The 27,077-nt window shown below is 42.4% G+C and overlaps 1 protein-coding gene across 2 annotated transcripts; it reads left to right on the forward strand.

The window, feature by feature from the left end:
* On the forward strand, positions 1–24,046 carry LOC310802404 (bromodomain-containing protein 1-like). 2 transcript variants are annotated; one of them, XM_083666737.1, is made up of 12 exons: positions 1–273; positions 1,691–3,082; positions 3,308–3,476; positions 3,803–3,934; positions 4,134–4,262; positions 4,787–5,099; positions 5,471–5,734; positions 5,927–6,778; positions 12,414–12,540; positions 20,542–20,672; positions 23,672–23,826; positions 23,906–24,046. In XM_083666737.1, the coding sequence occupies exons 2-12, from the start codon at positions 1,710–1,712 to the stop codon at positions 23,918–23,920; spliced, it is 3,660 nt and encodes a 1,219-aa protein (XP_083522863.1). In that variant the 5' UTR covers positions 1–273; positions 1,691–1,709; the 3' UTR covers positions 23,921–24,046. The 2 variants fall into 2 exon arrangements, with proteins under 2 accessions (XP_083522863.1, XP_083522864.1); XM_083666738.1 differs by lacking the exons at positions 20,542–20,672; positions 23,672–23,826; positions 23,906–24,046 and having other exon boundaries at positions 12,443–12,505.
* Positions 24,047–27,077: the final 3,031 nt, after the last annotated feature.

Consider the following 27,077-nt stretch of genomic DNA (forward strand, 5'->3'; position numbering starts at 1 on the left):
GGCAGGCAGCCACTGATCATTAGCAAATCTAAAAAAAGGACATTACTCATTGGTCGCGTTTACAAAATATTGATGCTAATTTTAGAATCGAATTTGGAATCCACACAGTCGTCGTGGATACCTGTGGGTATCCTTCAAAATTGTAATTCAAAGCTCGAGCTCCGCCCGTTGGATGAGAGGATTGTGTGTGGATTTACTGCTGCTCTGCAGGCCACATCGCCATTGCGTGTAAGCGCTGCTGTTTTCAAAAGCGGAATTCCTGAAACTATCAAGGTAGCATCAATCCCATTGTATACCCACACGCATGCATATGGTTTTCACGACGTCTCAAATGCATTTAAACAAATGGAAATTACATGCCTGTGTAGGAAATTCTAACTTTTTGAATCGGCTCGGTTTTATGTTTTTGTAGGACGCCATATTTCCTTCCTACTACAATCTTATTGTGGACAGACTGTCCTAGCTAGCTGGTAGAAGAGGCCGCTGTTCTTTTTATGGGTTCAGCCTCCTCGTTCAGCCACCAGCGAACAAGCTAGCTAGCTAACCAAGCACAACTAGCTCGCTCGCCAGATTATTCGGGCGATGGACATATTGGTGGTAGCTAGTTACGTTACATTACTGCAAGCCATCCGATGATAAGCCCCAAAGTTGTTGTGTTTTAGCAACTAGCTAATGCTAACCAGCGTCCACAATCTAGTCATTTTACACTGCTAACTTGCTAGCTAGCTAATCAATTGCTAATCTAGCAGGGAGTGGGGTTTTTTAACGGACAGGCGGATCGTTGCCTAGCAATTCTGTTGTTAAGTTGATGCAATGTTGCAGCCGCAGGGGACCCTCCATTTGTTTCATTCATGCACTTCTGTTACAATGTGTACAGTGTTGTGGAGGATGGCTACATTTTTTTTGTTGCCTTATGCCATGGATACATTTGTAGTCTGACTGAGCAGCCACTTGGCCGTTCCTATTGCCCTGTTCACAGGGTCTCTCAAATCAGCTGCTCTTCTTGGCATTGAAGTCGGTGTCATTTTTCACGATCGAGCCTGCCAATCGTTACAATATGTGATTGTCTTTGTCAAGGAGATGGTTTAGACCAGTCTTCTACAAGGAAGACCAGCCTTGAATAATATTAAACCGTTGCGAACGCCAGTCGGTTATTATATGATGCATGCACAGTGCACATATTTTGTGTGAAAGTGCTTCGTTTTAAAGCGGTTTGTTTACACCGTCTTTTGCTCCCACAAGTGCTTCCTAATTCACTCACAATGTAAACATGTATTCTGTTCAGAATAAGACAATGACGAGGGTCCACATCCATTCCTTGTGGAATGAACATAGCAGTAACCTGTAGTTCCGTAGGGCCATAAAGTTTGATAAGCATTAGCTTACAATTCATATGAATGACCAACTTCACTAAATTGTTGAGCTATATGCAGGCTAGTTATTGTTTAACAGATGGCTATAAATAGATGTGATTCATGTCAGTGTAGAAGGGATTGATGCGTATAATTTGCTACCTCTTTAACCAAATGAGCATATTCGATTGATTCATACCATGACAGGGATTTTGTTATTGGGTTTCAAAAACCTTCTCTAGTCCAGACAGATACCCTGCAAGGGAGGTTTTGGCTAATGGATCAATTACAGTCTCGAAATCAAAGATTTTGCGATTAAATAATAGTATTGTTTTCAGTTCTCTTTAGATCTTCAAGATGAGGAAAAAGGCGCGGCATCATCATCACCATCGCGTGGCCACGCCTCAAAGGCCCAGGCCACCCTCTCCCATTAAACCCTCGCCCAACCGAGAGACGCTGACCTACGCCCAGGCCCAGCGCATGGTAGAGCTGGATATCGATGGCCGTGTGCAGAGGATCAGCATATACGACAAGCTGGACGTCATCGCTGACGATGATCCAATGGCTCAAGAAATCACAGAGTGCAACAGTAACAAGGAGAACAATGAGAAGCCCCAGCAAGTTCTGGTGCGTTCGGTGCGGCTCAAAAACAACCAGCAGAAGAAGAATGCTGCCCTGACCGCTATGCAGGGCACTACCCCGCAAGGAAGTGCTCTCCTGGAACCCAAATTCCGTACAGTGGAATACAACCTCCCAGCAGTGCCTCGGAGGCCCTCTGTCTACTTCAAGTACTCTGAGAAGACTGCAGAGGAGTTGGATGAGGAAGTGGAGTACGACATGGATGAGGAAGACTATGCCTGGCTGGATCTGCTTAATGAGAAGAGGAAGAGCGAGGGTGCCAGCCAGGTCTCCCAGAATCTCTTTGAGTTCCTCATGGACCGCTTTGAGAAGGAGTCCTTCTTTGCCAGCCAGGGCCGAAGCGACCCTCAATCCTTCATCGATGAGGATGCTGTCTGCTGCATCTGCATGGATGGCGACGGGGCAGACAGCAATGTCATCCTCTTCTGCGACTTGTGTAACATTGCCGTGCACCAGGAGTGTTATGGTGTGCCCTACATCCCAGAGGGCCAGTGGCTTTGCCGCCACTGTCTCCAGTGCCCGTCGCGGCCTGCCGAGTGCGTCTTCTGCCCCAACAAGGGAGGAGCCCTCAAAAAGACAGACGACGACCGCTGGGGTCACGTGGTGTGCGCTTTGTGGGTGCCTGAGGTGGGCTTCTCCGACACAGTCTTTATTGAGCCCATCGACGGTGTTAGCAACATCCCGCCCGCCCGCTGGAAGCTCACCTGCTACCTCTGCAAGGAGAAGGGCGCAGGGGCCAGCATCCAGTGCCACAAGATTAACTGTTACACAGCCTTCCACGTAAGCTGTGCCCAAAAGGCCGGCCTCTACATGAAGATGGAGCCTGTCAAGGAGGTGACGGAGACGGGGTCGCCCACCTTCTCTGTGAAGAAAACGGCGTACTGCTGCGCTCACACTCCCAAAGGGTGTGTTCGGAGACCCCTTGCCATCTATGAAGAGGCCCACTCTATGAACAGGGTTTGTCACAAGAGGGGTGACAAAAGAGGGAGGACAAGATTAAAAAGATGGCCGAACAAGAAGAGTAAAAGAGCTGAGCCAGAGCCAGAGCCAGAGGTGCCTGCTGCCTCTGGGCCTAGTATTACCCCCTCAAGGTAAGAATCCATTGATTAGAGCAAGCATTAATTCTCTCAGTAAGTTTTACATCAATTGCAAGCAAGATAATTGATTGTTTCTGTCATATTATCTGTTGATCTATTGTATACTATATACATTTTCTGAATAAGAGTCCTTCCGATATTGTGCTTGAAATCTTAGTGTTATAATCACGTGGTGCCTGCCAATACTAAAACCATTTCAAAATACCCCCTCTCTCCCAGTTTTGACACAATCCTCAACCAGGTGTCTGTCCAGAAGAAGAAGGTGTTTGTGGAGCGGGTCCTGAGCTACTGGGTGCTGAAAAGGCAGTCAAGGAATGGAGTGCCACTAATTAGACGGCTACAGGCCAACCCCCAGGCCAACCCCGAGCCTCAGAAAACGGAGCAGCCGGTCAGTCCAGCAGCGAAACCTCAACACCTTTGTGTAGCAGCACACCCCATTAATCTAACCAGCCCATGTCAACATCCTTGTACACAGCTCACTTTTAACATCAGTTAACAATTTAAGCTGTTTAGCTCTGCATTATTTGATTGATTGTGCGATAACTCCTAGGTGTAAACAGTTGTGTGTAATATTAAAGATAGACCAGCCAATGTCACAGCTGACGGTAGTTCCTTGCCATTTCAGCTTTATTATTAAGATATTTTGGTTGTCTTTCAGTGCTCAGTGATTTGTCATTGTTAATTGACATTCTCATTTGGAAATCAACATGACAGGATCGCAAGGTGGAGGATAACCGAGCACTGAAGGAGCAACTTAAAGAATGGCACCGCCTTCGCCACGACCTGGAGCGTGCTCGCCTACTGCTGGAACTGATCAGGAAGAGGGAAAAGCTAAAGAGAGAGGAGGTATAATGAAAATCATCTGTATTTGTCTTCTTGCAGGTTTTAGCCATATATGACATGACAATGTTTAGTGAAAGTATATCTGAATGGCTTTTTTAGGTAGTTTTTCCATAAATAAATCAAATACATGGTTTGAAGAGCATAGTAGGAACCCTGTCTCATGCAATTATATTAAAATTATGTGCTATTTTGTTCCCCTCAGATGAAGCTCCAACAGTCAGTTTTAGAGGTACAACTGACACCTTTCAACATTCTACTAAGAGCTCTTTTAGACCAACTCCAAGAGAAGGACCAGGCCAAGGTCTTTGCCCATCCTGTCAATGTTAAAGAGGTAGGTTCCACACACCCCACAACAAACCCTTTGACCAAAGCCCTCACTTATTCTGATACACATTTTCTGCATTGAACCCATTTTTGGTTTAAAGCCGTAAACCGTCATAAGTGAAGCAACGAATTGGCTGCCCATCCACTCAGGAGAAACATAGAGGAAAACAAAAAAGCTTTAATAAAGTAATAACAGACAGGTTTTGCAATGCCTTTTAATTGAAAAATGTAACTTCTGAGGGCAGTCGTGTTGCTAAATGGGCTCATTATTATCTTTACTGAAGCGAAACACCATGTTTTCTGTGTTGTTTACCCCGAGTGGCTGGGAAGCCAATTCCCTGTTTAATTTCTGATCAATTGTGGCTTGAAAGGGCTGAAAACATATTAAAGATTGTACCTTTAACATCTTTTTATTGATTTTGACTTTGTTTTTAGTTACCAACTCTGTTGTAAAATGCTGTAAAATCACATTAATATGAAAATACTAGTTCACTCATTATGATGGGTCTGCTGCCTCTCCATCTCTCTCAGGTGCCCGATTACTTAGACCACATCAAAAACCCAATGGACTTCTCCACCATGAGGAAGTGCATTGATGCCCATGGCTACAAGAGCCTTGACGAGTTTGAGGCAGACTTCAGCCTCATCATTTTCAACTGCATGAAGTACAACGCAAAGGACACGTTCTTCTACAAGGCTGCTCTGCGACTGCTTGACCAAGGCGGTGCCATCCTCAGGAAGACCCGTCGGGATGCTGAACGAGTTGGCTTTGACTTTGCCAGTGGGATGCACCTCGCAGAACCACCGAAGCTAGAGCCTGCTCCAACTTTCTCTTGGGACGATGGTAAGAACAACTACCTCTGCCAGTGTTGTGGTTTAGCGGTAGTGCTCCTGACAACTGCGCAAATGCACTTACCCCATAGGTCCGAGGTTCACTGCCCGAGTCCAGTAGGCTGCCTTGTTCTCCTTCTTGTTTCCCTTCAATAACAAAAAAATTCTCTACGGAACAAGGGTGGAATTCCACTCTCCTTTAAAACAAAAAGGAGAAAAAAAAGTACCTGACACGTCTGCATCTGCGTTTATCTTCAATGTACTAGTCAAATCTGGTAAAGCCCCTAAGTGTAATCTGCATCTGTCTGTTTATGTATGGTTATATGGCATTGAGTAATGACCACCAACTGAGCCCAGTCAAGTGAATGGTATTGTGTTTTGCAGTGGACCGGATACTGAACCCGGCCAATCGACAGCACATGCCCCTGGAGGAGCAACTGAGGGAGCTGCTGGAGAAGCTAGACCTGAGTAGTGCCATGAAGTCCAGCCCATCACGCAGCAAGCGGCTAAAGCTTCTCAAAAAGACCATTGCAGAGGTACGGAGTGAGATTAACCCGAAGAAGCTTCGTCCAGCCCCCCCTGAGCCCAAACAACCAGAGATTGAGGAGAAACCACTACCGCCCGCTGGACACAGCACAAATGTGGAGGGTATGTACCTGTTACCATGAGGTGGAGAAAAGCAATATTGTTTTTGGCTCATACAGTCGTCGAAATGAAGGCCGTCGAAAATACTATAGTAATGTTTTACACAAAATTAAATCGTAAACTGTAGTTGAGTGTCTGCTTATAATTCCACAGTGCCTCTGATATTTATGTTGTTCTTTTGTTTTAACTTTTCAGGAGACAAGTCTTTGCCACCCAAACTAGAGCCATTGAACCCATCGCCTCCTCCGCTGGTGAATACAGACAGCCACTCAGAACCTCCCATGCTCAAGCCAATCAAACCCAATCCGGACAAGAACCAGAAGAGTGTAAAGTGTGTCAGCGATAATAACCAGAAGAGTGTAAAGTGTGTCAGCGACAATAACCAGAAGAGTGTAAAGTTTGTCAGCGACAATAACCAGAAGAGTGTAAAGAGAGTCAGCGACAATAATCAAAAGAGCGTAAAGTGTGTCAGCGACAATAACCAGAAGAGCATAGAGTGTGATGGCGACAAGAACCAGAAGAGCGTAAAGTGTGACAACGACAAGAACCAGAAGAGCATAGAGTGTGATGGCGACAAGAACCAGAAGAGCATAGAGTGTGATGGCGACAAGAACCAGAAGAGCATAGAGTGTGATGGCGACAAGAACCAGAAGAGTGTAAAGTGTGACAACGACAAGAACCAGAAGAGTGTACATTGCGACAAGACCGCTACCTCAGTGCCCCGGGAAACCCTGAAAGGGCACATTTCCGACCCGCTGCTCCCTGACAAAGACCTCAGTGTCGTGGCCACCTCTACGCTCGCCAAATCATCTGGCACTGGCAACAGACGGACCAACGTTCTCTTTCGCAAGTCGAAGAGTATCAGCCCTCAGAAGCCCCCAAGGACAATAGAGGCTACGCCTGGTTCTCTGCCATTGGGCACGAAAACCTTCCTCTCTGTTGTGATCCCTAGACTTGAGACCCTTCTTCTACCCAGGAAGAGGACCCGTAGCGCCAGCGGAGACTGCGAGGATGAGGAGGAATCTCCTATTAAGCGCCTTGATACAGGTAAGCCCTAACTCTTCAATCAATGCTTAGATAGCTGAGGGCCGGTGACAACTGAAATACCACGAAGAGCTTGTATTATATTATATATATATATATATATATATATATATATATATATAAAGGGATAATTCTCCCCAATTACAAAAACACATGCTCTGAAAGTAATGACAGTGAAGCATTTTTTCTTCTTTTGGCTCTTTGCTTGGATTTGGAATCAAACTATTACTAAGAGGTTAAAGTAGAGATTCTCAGCTTCTATTTGAGGGTATTTGTGTACGTATTGGTTTCACCATTTAGAAATGATGACACATTTTATACATAGTCCCCCTATTTCAGGGCACCAAAAGTAATGTAAATTGGCTTGACAGGTGGTTCTGGTAAGTCAGGTGTGCTCTGTCATATTATTTGTGCAGGCATAAGAGCTGTCAATGTCTAGTAGGGTGATTCCTTATGATGCTAGGCTTTGTGTTTGCCTTTGGAGTCTGCTATTGGTGTCTGTCAACATGAGGACCAAAGAGGTGTCAATGAAAGTCAAAGAAGCCATTATTAGGCTGAAAAATCAGAAAAAAATATCAGATACGTAGCCTAAACCTAAACCAACCAAAAAAACACACTGGTGAGCTCAGCAATCGCAAACGGGCTGGTAGGCCAAGGAAGACTTCTACAGTGGATGACCGAAGAATGCTCACCATAATCAAGAAATGTCAAGATTTACAGCATACCATCTCACCTTGTGTTATGGTTTGGCAACTAGTCCTAATGAATGATGTAACTGCTGACGGCAACAGTAGAATGTATTCTGAAGTGTACAGAAACATCTTGTCTGCTCGAGTACAAGCAAATGCCTCAGAATTCATTGGATTGTGCGTCATCATACAGTAAGACAATGACCGAAAACATACTAGGGTGTTTTTCAGGGACAAAAAGTTCTTGATTGGCCAGGTCAATCTTCAGATTTAAACCCAATTAAACATGCATTTTATTTCCTGATAAGATTTTAGGCAAAAAGACCTCAAAATAAACAGCAACTGAAGATGGCCTGGCAGACCATCACCAAATAAGATACCCAGTGTCGGGAGGGGTCAATGGCTCACAGACTTCAGGCAGTTATTGCATGCAAAGGATTGTCGACCAAATATTAAACATGAGTGCTTCATTTCAACATTATATTAATCTGTCCCATACGTTTGGTGCCCTGAAATAAGGGGACTATGTATAAAAAGTGTAATTTCTAAATGGTGAAACTAATATGTACACAAATAGCTTCAAATAAAAGCGAAATAATCAAAACTTTAACCTCAGTAATTGTTTGATTTGGAGCATAGAGCCAAAAGAAGAAAAAATGCTTCACTGTCCAATCTCTTATGCAGGGCACTGTATTTGTTTCCATACCCTGAACTACTGACAACCAGACTTCAATCCACACTTGGGTTCTGTTTATTTGGGCATTGTCACTGATCATTAACGAAACACCAAATGAAGTGAATGGAACCTAAATAAGCATGTTTGAGATTTCATGCCTGAATCAACTTAAGTAATTTTAAAGAAACTTGTTAAAAGTTCCACTAAAGTTAATTTGATTTCCATATCAAATCATTTCAGGGTAAATGTTACCTTCCTGTAATTGTTTGCAATTAAATGGTCAAAAAGAAGCAAGAAGTAGCCTAGCGTTTTTGCTAACCACAATTTCTCAAGCCAACAGACTACAGGCTTGCATTTTTAATTGGCAGTTCATCTTGTGATTAGAGCCAGACCAATACTGGATTTTTGTGTCCAATACCGATGCCAAATTATGGGGGGCAATATTCACCGATAGCAAATATATCTGCAGATATATATATATATATATATTTTTTTTTACAAAGTTCCTTTTGAGCACAGTTTTCATAAGTAAACAATGGTGCTCTTAATGTTGATTAGGCAAAAATCCATATCTCAATAATGATTCAAACATTGAAATAGAGCCACATTTATGTATTTTATGTGCACAGTTACTTTTACTATGCCAATGTTCTGTACACTGTATATTGATATCAGTTATCTATTTGCTGTTCGATCTAACTTGTTGTGATAGTTGGATCATCGGCTGAATTATTTGTGTTATACTTAGTATATTTCAGTTACAAAAATGAGAGTACATAAGAGTTGCCCAACCACTGTTATTTCCAGTAATGGTTTATTCCAGCCCTCCCCCTCCCCAAGACGAACTTTATCAAAGTGGTACATTTTGCTCTCTTCACGAGAGTAAATAAACCTGTGTCGTGCAATCCATGCTGATACAGAACTATGCACCCAAGCTGCTTGGGTGACAAGCTAGAACTAAGAGCTAACGTTACTTTGTTCAATTCAACCACTTCAGTAAGCACTCCAGTAACAGCAAACGCCAATTAACAAGTTTATTCATTCATAAAAAATCCATATACTGTATATGTCTATAAAAACAAAAAACGATTACACAGATTTGGTATAATTTCAGAATGTGAGGCTGACTCACATCAGTGTGTGCTGATAGATTTCAGTAAAAGGCCAATTTCGGCTGATAATATAGGTGCTACAATATACACTCACAGAGCACTTTATTAGGTACATCTGTTCAATTGCTCGGTAACGCAAATATCTAATCAGCCAATCACAGGGCAGCAACGCAATGCATTTAGACAACCTGCTGAAGTTCAAACCGAGCATCAGAATGGGGAAGAAAGGTGATTTAAGTGACTTTGAACGTGGCATGGTTGTTGGTGCCAGATGGGCTGGTCTGAGTATTTCAGAAACTGCTGATCTACTGGAATTTTCACACACAACCATCTCTAGGGTTTACACAGAATGGTCCGAAAAAGAGAAAATATCCAGTGAGCGGCAGTTGTCTGGGCAAAAATGCCTTGTTGATGCCAGAGGTCAGAGGAGAATGGCCAGACTGGTTCGAGATGATAGAAAAGCAACAGTAACTCAAATAACCACTCGTTACAACCAAGGTATGCAGAAGACCATCTCTGAATGCACAACACGTCGAACCTTGAAGCAGATGGGCTACAAAAGGGGGTCCAACCCAGTACTAGCAAGGTGTACCTAATAAAGTGGCTGGTGAGTGTAATTGCATCACACAATTCCTGCAGATTTTTCAGGTGCATCTCCCGTTCTACCACATTCCAAAGGTGTTCTATTGGATTCAGATCCGGTGACTGGGAAGGCCACTGAAGAACACTGAACTCATTGTCATGTTCATGAAACCAGTTTGAGGTGACACTTGCTTTGTGACATGGTGCATTATCATGCTGGAAGTAGCCATTAGAAGATGGGTAAATTGATGCACATGGTCAGCAACAATACTCAAATAGGCTGTGGCATTCAAGCGATGATTGATTTGGTATTAACGGACCCAAATGTGCCAAGAAAACATTCCCCACACCATTACACCACCTCCACCATGAGAAGGTGTACAGGTGTTCCTAATAAAGTGTTTGAGTGTATTTTTCTACTCGTGAGCCATTTGTTCCTAGGTTCAATGTTTATCAATACATTAGCACCCTACAGTTTCTTTTATGTAGATGTATGCAGTGTTTCTATTTTGAAGTTGGATGCTATTTCATTTTTGGTGAGTAACTTTGAAGCTAGCTTTGTAAAATTGTCAAACTCTAACTAACATAATTTAGCAAACAGTTAGCTCAAACAAGGTGTAACTTCAGCTACATTGTTTCATTTCCTTTGTATTCTGAACAGTCTTCTTGTATTTTACTACACATTCTAAATGACAAGTTACATCTAGTCTCAACTGTTATGCCGGAGCTGATGTGTGCAGTGGTAGTGCTGGAGGGAGGGAGGTAAAACAAAATGTCCTGCATAAGTAATGGGACAGTGAAGGTTTTTTAAAGTAGAGATTCTCAGCTTTTCTTTGATGGTATTAGTGTACATATTGGTTCCACCATTCTGAAATTACACTAAAAGTGATGGGACAGATTCATCAAACGTCCAAATTAACCACTCATGTTGACAATCCTTTGCGTGCAATAACTGCCTGAAGTCTGCGACCCATTGACCCCATCAGACACTGGGTATCTTCTCTGATGATGCTCTGCCAGGCCTGTACTGCAACCAGTCTTCAGTTGTTGTTTGTTTTGAAGTTTTGCCTTAAATTTTCTCATCAGCAAATGAAATGCATTTTCAATAGGATTTAAATCTGGAGATTGACTTGGCCAGTCAAAAACTTCCTAGTTGCTATGGCTTTATGTTTTGGGTCATTGACCTGCTGTATGATCAAGCGCTGTCCAATGAGTGTGGAGGCATTTGCTTGTACTTGGGCTGACAAGATGTCTCTGTACACTTCAGAATTTATCCTGCTGCTGTCATCAGCAGTTACGTCATCAATGAAGACATGTGAACCAGTTCCAGATGAAGCCATACATGCCCAAGCCAACAAGCCCCTCCACCATATTTCACAGATGAGGTGGTATACTGTAAATCCTTTTTTCTCCAAACTTTACTCTTGCAATCACTCTGGTACATGATAATATTCATCTTATCTGTCCACAATACCTTTTTCCAGACCTCTGTAGGCATTTTAGGTACTTTTTTAGCAAACTGTAACCTGACCATCCTTTTTAAGGATAACTAGTGGTTTGCACCTTGCAGTAAAGCCTCTGCCATTCAGCTGGTGACGTATTCTGCAGATGTTACTCTCTGACACATTCACGCGTACCTCCTGGAAAATATTGCCGACCAAACAATTTGTGAATTCTGAGTTCAACAGTGCTTTCTTTTCTTTGAATGATGTTCCAAACTGGTTTTTGGTAAGCCTAAGGTTTTGGCTATGTTTCTGACTGATCTCATATTTCAGCCTCATAATGGCATCGCTGACTTTCATTGTCTCTTTGGTCCTCATGTTGATAGACACCAATGGCAGATTCCAAAGGCAAACGCCCAGCCTAGAGTTAATACTAGATATTGAGAGCTCTCTTATGACTGCACAAATGATGTCACAGAACACAGCTGATGAACCAGAAACACCTGTCAAGCCATCTGGGACACCTGTCCCATCACGTTTGGGTACCCTGACTATGCATAAAAAAGTGTTGTAATTTCTGAATGGTGTAACCAATATGTACACAAATACCATCAAATGAAAGCAAAGAATCTCTACTATAACCTCATTAATTGGTTGATTTCAAATCCAGGCCTTTGGAGTATGGAGCCAAAAGAAAAAAAAATGCTTCGCTGTCCCATTACTTACGCAGGGCACTGTATTTGGTTCATTTGATTGAGTTGTACTACCATGAGCACCAATACAATACGAGCAGGTTGTGGTGACGAACACATAACCACCTATTTAAACTGAGCATTTAAGGGAGAGGAGACAGGGCTTGATTTGTACATAAAGAGTACTTGAAAACGAGAGTAACCAATTTTTTTGGGTGATGCTAATTTGATTTGGTGAAGCCAAAGTTCAAACCAGAAGACTGGATTTACAGTTTTCACGTTAGTGGGCCTTTATTTCAGATAATTTGGGATGATTTTAACACTTCAAAATTTGACACTTTCCATGATACTCGTCTTCAAAAAATCTTAGTTTGTATGCAAAGGTTGCATCAATGTGAAGACAAGTGGATTTGTAGACACCAACAGTTTTCTCTCATGTCTCCAGGACTAGCTAACGGCTTTGTCGTCGAGCAGGAGAGTGAGCCCAGCCCCAGCCGCCCACTGGAGCCTCGCAGACGTTGCGCCTCAGAGTCCAGCATCTCCTCGAGCGGCAGTGTGCTATGTAGTACCAGGTATGTTAGCACCACAGCACAGTAACCTAACCATCCTTTTTAAAGATAACTAGCAGTTTGCACGTTTCAGTGAAGCCGATGTAGTTTGGCTGATGAAGTATTCTGTGGATGGTAGTCTCTGACACATTCACGCCTACCTCTTAGAGAGTGTTCCTGATCTGTGGGACAGTTGTTTTGGGGTTTTTCTTAATTATGGTGAGCTTTCTTCGGTCATCCACTACAGAAGTCTTCCTTGGCCTATATAATCAGAATCTAATAAATGTTGTCTATTGTCATGCTTTGGTTATGATGATGGCTTCAGCTATTCTCGTAGCCTAGCAAGGTAGCTTCCAAATAGCAATCAAAATCCCCTTGATAAGAAATACTTACAGGAGGTTGTTTGCTGACAGCTATTCCAACTACATAGAAAGCTAGTAATAACAAACTTGGTAGTTCAGATCAATAAACTGCATTCTAAAACTGTGAACAGGATTAATTTATCATGCACTCATGTTTCACACACATTAATTATTTTCAGTCCATATTATTAATGGTTCAGCCTGTCAGAAGAAAGCAAGGCCATGGCTCGTTCACATACTCCTCCTATATACTTCTACTGTCATTTCTGGGCTATGAAAAACAGTCGGACACCGGGACAATACTAAATGGGAAACTAGAAAAAGAAACTTTGTGGGCTTGCTTTTCATAGTGGAAGTCTTATTGTTATGACCCTTCTGGCTAGGGTAAACTAAGGGCCTAACATGATACAGCGAGAATGCTGAATGTAGGTGCGTTGCAACACAAATGCTATGAACCGGGACTAAAATGAAAGAATATTTATTGTTTAAACAAATGAATGCTACAGGGGAACTGTGAACGGTGCCAAAGAAAATAACTTATTAAAAGAAAGTCCGGGCTACCTAACCACACAAGATCGACAAAAAAAACCACACGAGGGGCACCCATTCCTAGCCTAATGTGTATAACAGAGATGCAGCTACGTGATTCAAAGTAAACCCATGGGCAGCTTACCTATCCCCTTGTCCCTTCACATGAAAACAAAAACACTATACCGTGTGTAGTTTTACCAAAACAGAACCCTATACCGTATATACATTGCTCAAAGAAATTAAGGGAACACTTAATCGTCACAGTGTAACACCAAGTCAGTTCAACTTCATGGATATCAATCTGCCCATTTAGGAAGCACAAGTGATTGTGAATCAATTTCACCTGCTTTGGTGCAAATGAAAGTGACAACAGGTGCACTGGAGAGGCAAAAGAAAGACAACCCCCAAAAAGGTAATGGTTTTGCATGTGGTGGCCACAGACAATTGCTCTCTCCTTATCCTTCCTGACTGATTCTTCTCTAGTTTTGTGTTCTGCTAGTGTCCTTGTCACTACTGGTAGCATGAGGCGGTACCTGCAGCCCACTCAGGTTGCACAGGCAGTCCAGTTCCTCCAGGACGGCACATCCATACGTGCGGTCGCAATAAGGTTTGCTGTGTCTCCCAGCACAGTCTCGAGCATGGAGGAGATACCAGGAGACTGGCTGTTACACGAGGATAGCTGGACAGGGTCGTAGAAGGGCATCAACACAACAGCAGGACCGGTATCTGCTCCTTTGTGCGAGAAGGAACAGGAGGAGCACTGCCGGAGCCCTACAAAATGACCTCCAGCGAGCTACTGGTGTGCATGTGTCTGACCAAACTGTCAGAAACAGACTCCATAAGGGTGGCATGAGGGCCAGACGTCCTCTTGTGGGACCTGTGCTCACTGCCCAGCACCGTGCAGCTCGATTGGCATTCACGAGATAACACCATAATTGGCAGGTCCGCCATTGGCGTCCTGTTCTCTTCACAGATGAGAGCATGTTCACACTGAGCACATGTGACAGGCGTGAAAGAGTTTGGAGACGCCGTGGTGAACGTAATGCTGCATGTAACAACATCCAGCATGACCGGTTTGGTCAGTGATGGTCTGGGGAGGCATATCCTTGGAGGGTCGCACAGACCTCCATGTCATAGCCAACGGTCCCCTGACTGCTGTTAGGTACCGGGATGAGATCCTCAGACCTATTGTCAGACCTTACGCTGGTGCAGTGGGCCCTGGGTTCCTCCTAGTGCAGGACAATGCCCGGCCTCATGTGGCCAGAGTGTGTAGGCAGTTCCTGGATGAAGAAGGCATTGATACCATTGAATGGCCCTCTCGTTCCCCTGACCTAAATCCAATTGAGCACCTATGGGACGTTATGTATCGGTGCATCTGACGCCACCAAGTACCGCCACAGACTGTCCAGGAGCTCACTGATGCCCTGATCCAGGTTTGGGAGGAGATCCCCCAGGACACCATCCGCTGACTCATCAGGAGCATGCCCAGACGTTGTCGGGAGTGCGTACAGGCACGCGGGGGCCATACACACTACTGAATCACATCATGAGTTGCCGTGATAAAATTCACACAAGTTGGATCAGCCTGTGATTTGAATTTTTTACTTTGATTTTCGGTGTGATTTTGAATCCAGCCCTCAATGGGTTGATGATTTTGGTTTCCATTGACCGTTGTTACGTCATTTTGTTCTCAACAAATTATACAATGTACATTTTTGAACTTGAATAATTCGTTCATCAAGATCTGATGTGTCCCTTAAGTGTTCCCTTAATTCTTTTGAGCAGTGTAGTTTTAAACCATAACAAGAAACAGATAAATATGCATGTGGCTTGGCCACTTCACTTTCAACAATAGTCACCAACAAAACACGACACACAACGACTTCCGAACAGAGGACAGGAGGGGCTTTAAATAGACGGAAGGACGGTTGATTGGTCCAGGTGCACGGAACAGGTGCACGAATGATGACTGGTGGGACTGACAGGCCAGTCGTGGATGGACACCTGTATGAGAGTGAGAGGAGGAGACATAGATGGGAACACAAAACACAGCACGACAGGAGAACCCACCCCCATACAGGACGAGGGACGTAACACTTATTTTCATAGTGGAAAAAGTTTAAAGATGGTTTGGAAGATGGATGGATTTGCTGGGTAGTTGAAAGAAAGCGTGAGTCTTATTATGGTAGCAGATAAAGTTAAAGATGATTTGGTTGGATGGATGAATGGATAGATGAGAGGGGAGGTATAGACGGATCAATAAAATTAAGGTTAATCAATTGAGATTAATCAGTATGAGTGAAGCAGTGGTGACTGGTGAAAGGGAAAAGAATGATGGCGAGGTAGTTGAAAGCTTAGATGGATATAAGGTTAGACGGAGAGTGATAGGATGAGCCCTGGGTTTGTATAGCGGAGTGGGTAGAGCGTTGGTTGGTTGAGTGGTGGAGAGTGGTTTTGGTAGAACAGGTAGACAAGAGAGCGCATTGTTGTGTCATCATTCCAAAAATGGGCTTAACGTTTAAAAAGTCTCAAAAAGTTTGTTGTGATGTGGAGTCAGTCTACACCAGGCATGTCCAAAGTCCCTCAGATTTCACACGGCCCGCAGCTTCGGTTTTATAATGTATTCTTTATGGCCCGCTAGGACTGTCAAACAGAATAAATAAATCATAAAAGGTTCAAAATGCAATTTCTCCTTTCACCGCATGGTGAACTCTAACTCTATATGGCTCTGTGACCTTGCTGTGAACACTTCTCGCTAGTTTCTGCCATGGCGCCTGTAAATAAAAAGAGGAAAGTTGACAGTGAGGGCCGACGCTTCCAAGAGAGATGGGAATTACAATATTTTTTCACTGAAAATCGGAGCAATTGTGTTTGTCTAATTTGTCAAGAGACTGTTACCATGTTTAAGGAATTCAATGTAAAGAGACACTACCAGACAAAACATGCTAACGGATACGACAAGCTAACAGGGAGTTAGCGTGCTGAAAAAGTTAAGCAACTCCAAGCTGCTTTGGCCTCACAACAGCGACTTTTCACACGGGCCTGTGAGTCAAATGAAAACGTCACCAAAGCAAGCTACGAAGTGGACATGTTAATCGCCAAATATGGCAAACCTTTCACAGAGGGTACGTTTATCAAAGACTGTGTCATGAAAATGGTGGAGAACATTTGCCCCGAGAAGAAGCAAGAATTTGCTAGTGTTTGCCTGGCTCGTAACACTGTGGCACGGAGAATAGAGGACATATCATCAGATATTCAGAGACAATTGGGGGACAGGGGAGTGACTTTTGATTATTTTTCATTAGCCTGCGATGAAAGCACAGATGCATCTGACACTGCGCAGCTACTGATTTTTTTGAGAGGAGTTGACGATGACATGAACATAACAGAGGAGCTGCTTGACCTCCAAAGCCTTAAAGGCCAAACAAGAGGAACGGATTTATTCGTTTCTGTTTGTACAGCTGTTGATGATATGAGACTACCATGGAGTAAAATTAGTGGGATTATTACCGATAGTGCGCGTGCCATGGTTGGTGAACGAAGTGGATTGTCCACATTGATCTGCAACAAAGTCAGCGAAGAAGGAGGTAACGCTATTATACTCCACTGTATAATTCACCAGCAGGCTCTCTGCGCAAAACATCTCAAATTTGATCATGCTATGAAACCCGTGGTGAAGGCAATCAATTCTATTCGCTCTAAAGCCCTATACATATTTGTGTGAGCAGACGTTCTCTGTCATGAACTTAGTCTTGACCTCAAGCAGTTCTTGTTTAAGTGACTTCCACCTACGTGACATTTTACACATCTTAACCACTGCCCTCAAACCAGACCTGGCCTGTCTACTATAATCCAGATCTTATTGTCACCCTTCTCATTAGTGTCAGTAAGTTACCTGTTTCTTGGTCAATCTGAAATTCTGAGTGTTTTGAATGGTAACATCTGCCACTATTAACACTGAAAAGCCAAAAGCACAGTTATAAATATATGCACTTGGACTTATAGTGCCATAAGTCCAAGTGCATATATTTATAACTGTATTAAACTTTTGAATAGGTTTGCCAGCTGATGTTATGTACCTGTAGATGTGACACAAAATATTACTTTCTGAATGATCTTGTGAAAGACAAGAGCCATATGTTTTAAACTTAAATGTTAACAGACTTTGCATTACTCATAATAAGTCATGTTTAAAATGAACATGAGGTTAAGATTTTTATCAACTAAATGGAAGTTTAAGGTATTCCATACAGTTTGTTCTGTTATCTGACTCCAGATGTTCACGCCTGAGTGGCTTACATTTGGTTCCATTGCAATTTAAAAAAATGATAATTGTGACAATGAAAATAAAATTGTTATAGAACAGTACATTTGTATGTAACTTTTATTGTTAAAAAAAATGTCAGAAGGGACCATTGGCCCCCGGGCATCTTCACATTATCAAATCTGGCCCTCTTTAAAAAAAAGTTTGGACACCCCTGGTCTACACAGTTTAGATGTTTTAATGCTCAAAAAATCGAAATGATATGAAAAAGACAAGGTTATAGGATAGAAAGGGTGGATAGATGAGAAATCGAAAGTATAGATAGATAAATATTTGGAGGTTAATCAGTGTGGTTTCGAAGGTTAGATAGAATGTTGTAAGGTTAGGTAGTTTTGTGAAGTGGGTAGAGAGTTGGTTGGTTAACCGGATGAGAGTTTACACAAAGCTTGGTACTTTAACAAGTTTAATAGATATCAGAAAGCTTTTATCAAGGTTGATAATCCTATTTCCCATGCGAGGAGAACACGTCCTGGATCATTGCTACACCCCCTTCCACCACGGCTACAAAGGGAACCCCCAGCCTATAGGACTGTACACCGCTGGTCAGACCAATCGGATGCCATCCTACAAGATTGCTTTGACCACGTGGACTGGGAGATGTTCAGGACAGCAAACGATAACATAAATGACCATACAGACACAGTCACCAGCTTCATCAGGAAATGCACAGAGGATGTGGTCCCCACAAAAACAATAAAAATCATGCCCAATCAAAAACCATGGATAAATAGTGACGTCCGTGCAGCTCTACACGCACAGACAGAAGCCTTCACCTCCGGCTCACCAGAGGAATACAGGCACAAACAGGCAAAGAGGAAGTACAGACAACAGAGAGCCCAAGCTCAACTCCAACCACCCAAGGCAAGGTCTCCAAACTATTACAGACTTCAAAGGAAATAAACAGTAAAGCATAGACACAGCATCCACCCTCCCAGATGACCTAAATACCTTCTATGCCAGATTTGTCATGCCCATGCACTCCTGCACTGCCCCTCCTCTCCCCCCTCCCCCACCACCACTGCTCCCCCCCCCCCACCCCATCACCGCTAGCCCCTCCACCGCTAGTACTGCAGGTACAACCAGTGGTACCTCAGGAAGTCCCTGAGGGTCATCAAGGATAGGGTCATCAAGGAGGGTCAACACCCACACAATAGCCGGTTCTCTCTGCTACCCTCGGGCAGGGAGGTACAGTGCCTAAGAACACACACCAACTCACTGAGGAACAGCTTTTCCCACCAGGCCATAAGACTGCTAAATAAATAATAACAGACGCACACACAGACACGACCACACACACACACAATCCATATTTTTCTTGCCTTAAATGTATATAATTTGAAATTTTATGCCTTTTATATTAACTATGTACCCCCAGCGAAAGTATCTCACACGATTGTACTTGTAACCGGAGTGACAAATAAACATCTTAATCTTAATAAGATGGGTAGTTGAAAGAAAGTGAGTGTTATTATGGTAGTGGATACAATTAAAAATGGTTTGCTTGGTTGGTTGGATCAATTGACAGATGAAAGAGAGGATGGATAGATGAGATGAGTAGTACCGGGAAGAATTGTAATAATAATAATAATAAGTATGTCGAAGAACAATAGTTGGACTTGCTGAAGCAAGCCCACCTAATTAGGAAATAATAGAAACAGAAATCACAGTCTAGAACAGTCTTATTTGGCCAGATGGAATACAGAGTTTAGCAAGGGTTACAATGAGGAAATCCACTTTTTGGCACCAGCTACTGCAGTTTTCCACTTGGCCACATGGTGTAGTTGGCTTCAAAATGTCTCGGCAGGATTGCTCCCTTGGTTATTACAGTGTGGGAATGTTAGATATGTGTTTTAGGTTTGACATGCTGACATTGTTGTTTTGTGGTAATCAGGGGTAACATAATTCAAGGCGAGAGAGATGTCGGCCATGTTTTTTGTTTTGAAAAGCCTTCACGGTTGGCGCACGTATATGTTAACCCTTAACCGCCGGCACCCCTTTCTCAGCTGTGAGATTGTCAGAGATGAATGCATGGTTTTGACGCAGTTTTAGCCAATCAAATCACATATTTCTCCTAACCCGTTTTATGAAACGTCCAGAAAAAGTTTTGCGCACAATGCACTAGGCATCTCTGTTATAACCCTTTTCTGTGGCTCTCCTAAAATTAGCTCAAATGCCAAATTTTCTTCAACAATTTTATCAATATGTTGAATTGAGTCCACTGAATGCAATGATAATAGTTCAACCTTTATTTTTCATGTATGAATGTGCTTCTTTGGTTTTAATACAAAGCATTAGGCTTAGTGCAAATCCAGCACATACACATGTTTTCACACCATGTTCTGTGTGAAAAACAGTGGTAGCTGCATCATGTAATGGGTATGCTTGTCACTGGCAGGGACTGGGAGGTTTGTCAGGATCAAGAGAACATTTTGAAATTTGCTGTTGTTAGTGACAGCCTAATCGACAGTGCATAATTGATTCATATTCAAATCAGGGACCCTACCAAGGCTATAACAAAGATATTCATTCTGAAATCACATGAACTATTATCCTTGTCTAGTTGGCATTTAAATTTCAGGCTCTGAGGCAACACCATTTGAACATTGTGGAGGGGGGCGAATACTTATTCATGGCACTTCACAATTATACATTATCTAGCTAGCGTCTATTCTACTCTTTGGAGTCTCACCACATATACAAGCCCATATATTACACTCCATTAGCTGTTTTGAAAAGCTCAGACAATGCACACAACTGTTTGGCCGTTAGCTAGCTGTTGCTAACTCAGTTTCCTTTGGTTTCTTGTAGCACTGTCAGCCTGCCAAAAAATGGGAAAGAGAGGCCAGCCATGACGCGTAGGAGCACTGTGGATGACAAAAATGCACTTATTACCTGCATTGAGAATGGGGACTTTACCAAAGCAGCCAAGATTGCAGCAGGTGAGACATCAGTTATTGGCCATACACAAACAATGCCAATAAACTAAGGCTGGGACAATGCATCATTTTATGTGAACTTTAAAATGTACATTATCAATGTTAAGTTGATAGTACAGTTAAATACCATCGCAGTTCAGTAGCCATCATTGCTATCTGGAATAGCTAGCCAAGTCCTCCACCTTTCCAATCACACCTAATCATAGTAGTTACTTTTCAGCTACAAAAAGTGGAATTACTAATAAGACTATCTGGAATCTGCACTGCCATTGTTCCAACATGAATTTGTCTCCCATGAAGGGCAAGTCTCTCACCACCTCTCACATCTAAGGTGCTGTGCAGAAGGGTAGTTTTCCCCCACCTTGCGCCTTTTTTACACTGATGGATTGAGTGCTCTGCAGTTTCTGAGACTGATAACAGACATCAATGAATATTGATATTTCATTTTGTACTCTTAGGCTTGGAAGTAGAAAGGACAATTTGTGTGTATATGCCAGCATGTGTTCTTTGGTAGAATTGAGGACAGTTTGACAAGCAGGGCTGTCCCCGTCAAAATTTGGAGTCAACTCGGAGTTGTCAGTTCTACCGAGATTTGTTAAAACAAAAAAAAAAAGTTATCCACCTTCCTTAACCCATTTGTGCCGAATGCCGCGCGACGCAACTTTGAATCTACCGCCGATTGCTGCGTGGCGCAGCATTTTTGATTTGTTGTAATTTTCATGGGTGCAGCATATAATGATTTTTTAAAACCACGTGAGCACCCAAATGTCGTGTGGTTCGCCGAAAATCACGTAAATCAATCAGACATACACGTGCGTTTATTGTAGATTTTTTAAACGCACGTGTATGTCTGATTGATTTTCGGCGAACCACACGACATTTGGGTGCTCACGTGGTTTTAAAAAATCAACAAGACCCACCTCATGTGTATTTGAACCAATGACAGTGCATTATATGCTGCACTCATGAAAAGTACGACAAATCTAAAATGCTGCGCCATGCAGCAACTGGCGGTAGATGCAAAGCATCCGGCACAAATGGGTTAATTTACAATATCAATCTGTTGTTGAAAATGCAGTCACCTTTCGTCAAATATAATTATATTTGTATGGATTTATCAAAGTAAAAACAAAGAAGAAAGGTCAAGGGCAGAGAAGTTAGGTGGGGCGTTGGATGCAGATTATGTACTGGTGCTGTTATTATGCCATCGAACTAACACCTTATATTATTTTAGTGAAGACATGTCAGACACATGTTAGTGCGCAAGCATTTACACTCACAGCGAATAGCTGTGACACCTCAAAATGTCAAAATAGACAGACCGACGGCAGCCTTTTTACTTTCTTTCCTTTTCTTGCAACATTTTGACTCCGATGACTTGAGTCATCTGAGTATCTAACGACTAATGCTTCGTAGAGTCGACTCCATGGCGTCAGCCCTAGTGACAAGGGACATTGGCTTATTTGACAGGACTACTGAGGCTCCCAGCATTGTGCATTCTAACACTGGTGATATGGTTATAGCTCTGGCCTTTGAAAACAGCCCTTATTTTTACGCCAATATATCCCAATGGCCTGAGCTGACATGCCCTAAAGCTACAATTGTCTTCCTTTCACACTGTCTAGACCAATAAGTCGTATTTCCTATACATAATTAATCAATTTTCAGTCAGAAGAATAGATACCTCTATATCAACCTCCCATAGTTTCATAATTCATAAGACTAAATATTATTCACAGTTTTGATGAGCTGTATAATTTCCTGACTGTGAACATACATTCATTTTTTGTGTACTTAATGTGCCTGTGTGTGTTGTCTTCCCTGTCGCTGTGAGCATGGCTTTTTGGAATAGTTTTACTCTTGTCATGTTTGAAGTGAATCCCCCATAACTTGCTTGTCGTTATTCCTGCTTCCGTAGAAGTTGGCAGCGGAAATATTTGGATGCCCACTAGTGCCTCAACATTTGTTCTGGAACCTCTTAAACTAGTTTGGGCAAAATGTAGTGGATATCCCTCCTACCCCGCCTTGGTGAGTGAGAGTGAGCGCATGTGTGTCCGAGACTGGCCATCTACAGTGCCCTCCGTAAGTGTTGGGACAGTGAAGCATTTTTCTTCTTTCAGCTCTATACTCCAAAAGTTTGGTTTTGAAAATCAGCAAATTACTATTAGGTCAAAGTATAGATTCTCAGCTTTTATTTGAGGGTACATATTGTACATTGTACATATTGGTTTCACCATTTACAAATTACAACACTTTTTATACATAGTCCCCCCTATTTCATGGCACCAAAAGTATTGGGATAGATTCAGATTATGTCCAAATTAAACACTCATTTGGTCACATATCCTTTGCATGAAATAACTGTGATGCTCTGCCAGGCCTGCAGTGCAGCAATCTTAACTTATTGTTTTTTTAGGACTTTTTGCCTTAAGTCGCCTCTTCAGCAAATGAAATGTTCAATTAGATTTAAATCTAAAGAACTTTTCACATTTTGGCCCTTTACTTTTTGTGCCCTGAAATACGGGGTCTATGTATAAAAAGTGTTATCATTTCTAAATGGTGAAACCAATATGTACACAAATACCATGAAATACAAACAGAGAATATATACTTTAACCTCATAGTAATTGTTTGATTTCAAATCCAAACCTTTGGAGTACAAAGCCAAAAGAAGAAAAAGTGCTTCATTGTCCCGTTATTCACGCCGGGCACTGTATGTCTCCATTACCCATACATTCCTCTCATCGTAAGTGGTGTAGCTCGTGTTTGTGCACGTCCATGCAGGTGCTCAGTTTTGGTGTGAGCTGTGGAATGTTTGAGTGACTGTAGTCGTCCAGATAGCTTAGAGCTTTCCAGGCGTGTGTGTGCGTGCATGTGTGTGTGTTAAATATCAGTTCCCGTCTACCAGTACGAACCTTGCTGCCCTACCACTAGGGTTTCCTGCCTCCTCTGTTTGAATTCCACTGTAGTCAATCACTTCTCTCCCCCCCCCCCACACACAGATCATAGACCCCAAGATGCCGAGGGCGGGGTCTCACCACAACGGGGTCTTCCTTCCCCAGCCCCCTCTGGACGTTCTCAGGGTCGGAGAGCAGATGCAGTACAAGTCAGACGAGAAACTCTTCCTCGTCCAATTCTTCGACAACAAGCGCAGCTGGTATGATTCACACCTGTATGACAATCTTATTTAGTTTTCAAGCTCTTATTTTGATCTGAAACGACCACTCTCCCGACAGGCAATGGCTTCCTAGATCCAAGATGGTTCCCTTTGGCGTCAACAAAACTATTGACAAGATCAAACTGATGGAGGGCCGCTCCTCCGGCGTCCGTAAAGCCGTGCAGGCCGCCTTCAGCCGAGCCATGGGCCACATCAGCCAGGTCAGGGACAAGCCTGGGGGCACTCCCAGCAACTGAGCGACTGATCCTGCTCAACATGCACCTCCCTCACCTCTAGGAGGGGAACCCTTCCTCACTCATCCCAGTACTTCTGTCTCTCAGACACCCTTATCATGTTTACTGTTGCCTGTGTACAGGGGGGTCCACTCACTCGGTTTTTAAGCCCTTCACAAGAACCGACAATCTCTCTGCAGGTTTTCGTTCCACCTCACATCCTGATTATATTCAACTGAGCTGCTCATCAGTACATTATGTGCGTATGACACCACAACTCGCATGACTCCCATTTTAATGAATTTAGCTTCTAAATACTGTAACTGGCAACATGTCATATCCACATTAAGTCAATGAGCTATGCAACTGAACTCAAGAGATTGGGTTGGCGGATGCAAAAAAAACTATTAACATAACATGGAATCCGAGGACTGACTTTGAAAATCACTGGTCTAACCTAATGAATGTGCTAGAGTTTGATCTCTGTCCTGTAATGTGCTGCAAGACTGCTGCAACGTTCACTGCCATCATGACTCACTCCCATCTCCTCTCGGCAGCAGCCCTGTGTTTAACCCTGTAAATACCTGTACAAGGCCTGACACTAATTTATTCTGGTTCTCAGTTATTATTGGTACTGCGTGTTCAGTTTCTTGATATTTATACTGTAGGGGTGATTCATGTCAGCACTGGTGCGTATTTTGCTGGTGCTATGACCTGTGGAAGTCTTGGCTACTTTTGAGACTCAAAGCAGGGCAGAAAATATACTGTATTGAACATGTTTTGTTTGTTGCAGCTACTTTTTTTTTTTTCTTAAGTTATTGAAGTCTGGACTAGCTTCTTCTCTTTGAATAAACATGTTGTTTTTTTAAATACAGAATGTTTTTACAGGACTTAGTGTGTTGTGTACATATTTATATAAATCCATATAATTGTATACATCAGTTGCTTTCAATGTTTAAAAAGCCGAAAGTGCATCACTCACACAAAACCAAAAATTTGCTGCCCAGATGTTTCCATAGATATATATATTTTTTTTTTTCTTTTTTTACTGTAATTTTTTTTTTGTTTGCCTTGTGTGGTGTGATTGGTGAATAACCTGTAAAATGTTGTCTTCTTAAACAATGATTTTGACTATGTTACAGGGACCTATAACATGAGATGACTGTAGGAGAATGTGCCTGTACTAATTTATTGTAAAGGAGAAAAGTATATGCATTACTTTATATAGAGAGAATTGTAAGAGATACTAATGGCTCACTAGGAGCCTGCTGTAGAGGCCCTTTTTGCATATTATTGTTTTAATCAGAGGCATTAATCTTAAAGTTGGGGCGATAGAATCTGCATCATTTTATTCAGTTAGGAGGCTCTGGGGTAGCAGTGGGTAGACTTTTTTCAATACAAATTTTCTAATGGATGTTTGTAAATAGACTTGGTACTAGTCTTATTCTCTGGGAAGACCACAATATAGCCAATGGGAGTGGATACTGGCAAAGTCCAGTAAATTTTATATAAAAACACTGAAAATAAAAAAAATGATATTGAATCACTGATTTACTGTTGTTTTATATATTTTTGCTGATGTACACACTGACTACACTTATCTTACAGGAAGATAGTATGCTAGCTATGCTACTGTTACATGGATCCCTAGGCTAACGGGAGAATTTAAGTTATTCAATGATGTTCGGCCAGTCTGTCAGCAGGAGTGCTTTGTCCTTTTTAAGCAGTGTAATAGATGGTTAGAACTTATTTTGTGGAGTGGAAGGCTACAACCAAGTATTGGCAATAGTCCACACCACAGGGCCAAGAAAACAATAATAAACAAATACATGACAGTAGACACAATTGGCAATGATTACCAATGTCCCATTCAGCATGGCATGGGAATGACAAAACATTTTTACCCTACGTTTAATTTTGTCTTGAGTATGTGCCATCATAATTCAGCATTAAGTTGTGTAGTTTAACGGTCGTATCAGTTTTTTGTTTTTTTTTAAATATGTTTTTAGGGCATTTCTGCTTTATTGGGATAGAGACAGTAGAGATTGACAGGAAGGATGGGAGAGAGAGGAGGGTTGACATGCAAGATGTGTCGAGAGTCGGAATCGAACCAGGACTTGCGATTATGTGGTATGTGCATTAGTGTGCTAGGCCACTAAGCGCCCCTGTATCGTTTTTTTTAACAGCATAGGCCTCCCTGATAATACAACAATACAAATAAAAGTGTGAAGCCCATGCATCCATCATCAATTGGATACAAGTTTAGTTATGAGCTTGTGTGCGCATTTCTTTGGTAGTCGTGTCGGTTTGCCGCTTCTAGGCCATCGTAAAGTTGATGAGCAAAATGCTGCTACGCTGACAACTTTTGCAGATAGAGGGCTGTTGGCTCTGCCAACAACAGGCCACTCAAGGACCACCACAATCTTGCTAGCTGGGAAGAACGCATTTTGGAACACAGCCAGGGTTTATTGCAATCCACATTCTGAATGGGATGACCATAAACTGGTCTCTTGTTAAATCAATTACAGGTGTGAAAGATTTGATCTTAATTGCAACCAAGATTTCCCCTGCTACTAGACCATCAATTACTATACACCTGGGGCTCATCTCTTTATTAGATAATCCAGCTGCTACCAAACATTTGCAAGCGACACACGCTTCCAGTGGACACTCTAACAGGCCCAAACGTTAATCCTGCTTTTCAGGATTTTTTCCAGGTGTTGGAGAAAATCCTCTGTTCATTTTCACAACTATTTCAACTATTTCTGAATACAAACTACAATTCAAGGTAATTTGCATTTTTCCATCTTTATTTTCTTAGTCATTGGAAATAAAAACAATATTTCAGATTGTTTCTCATGAAACTTCAGTTCACTTAATATTAACAATATTAATATTGTTAATATTATATTGTATATCTGCTGGCCATAACTTTGGCTTAGGCCTACTTCATTGTGGTGAATTGTCCTCTTTTATGGCCTTGCAGGGCAATAGCGTATGTTATATCATGTAGCTGTC

This window comes from Argentina silus (genome assembly GCF_951799395.1).
Source record: "Argentina silus genome assembly, chromosome: 3".
NCBI classification, from domain to species: Eukaryota; Metazoa; Chordata; class Actinopteri; order Argentiniformes; family Argentinidae; genus Argentina; species Argentina silus.

What these genes read in the sequence shown, in the direction of transcription:
- LOC310802404 (XM_083666737.1), top strand. Translation starts at nt 1,710, where the DNA reads ATGAGGAAAAAGGCGCGGCATCATCATCACCATCGCGTGGCCACGCCT. An exon ending in AAAAGCTAAAGAGAGAGGAG is followed by an intron (nt 3,935 to 4,133) that starts GTATAATGAAAA and finishes TGTTCCCCTCAG; the next exon opens with ATGAAGCTCCAACAGTCAGT. An exon ending in ATCCTGTCAATGTTAAAGAG is followed by an intron (nt 4,263 to 4,786) that starts GTAGGTTCCACA and finishes CATCTCTCTCAG; the next exon opens with GTGCCCGATTACTTAGACCA.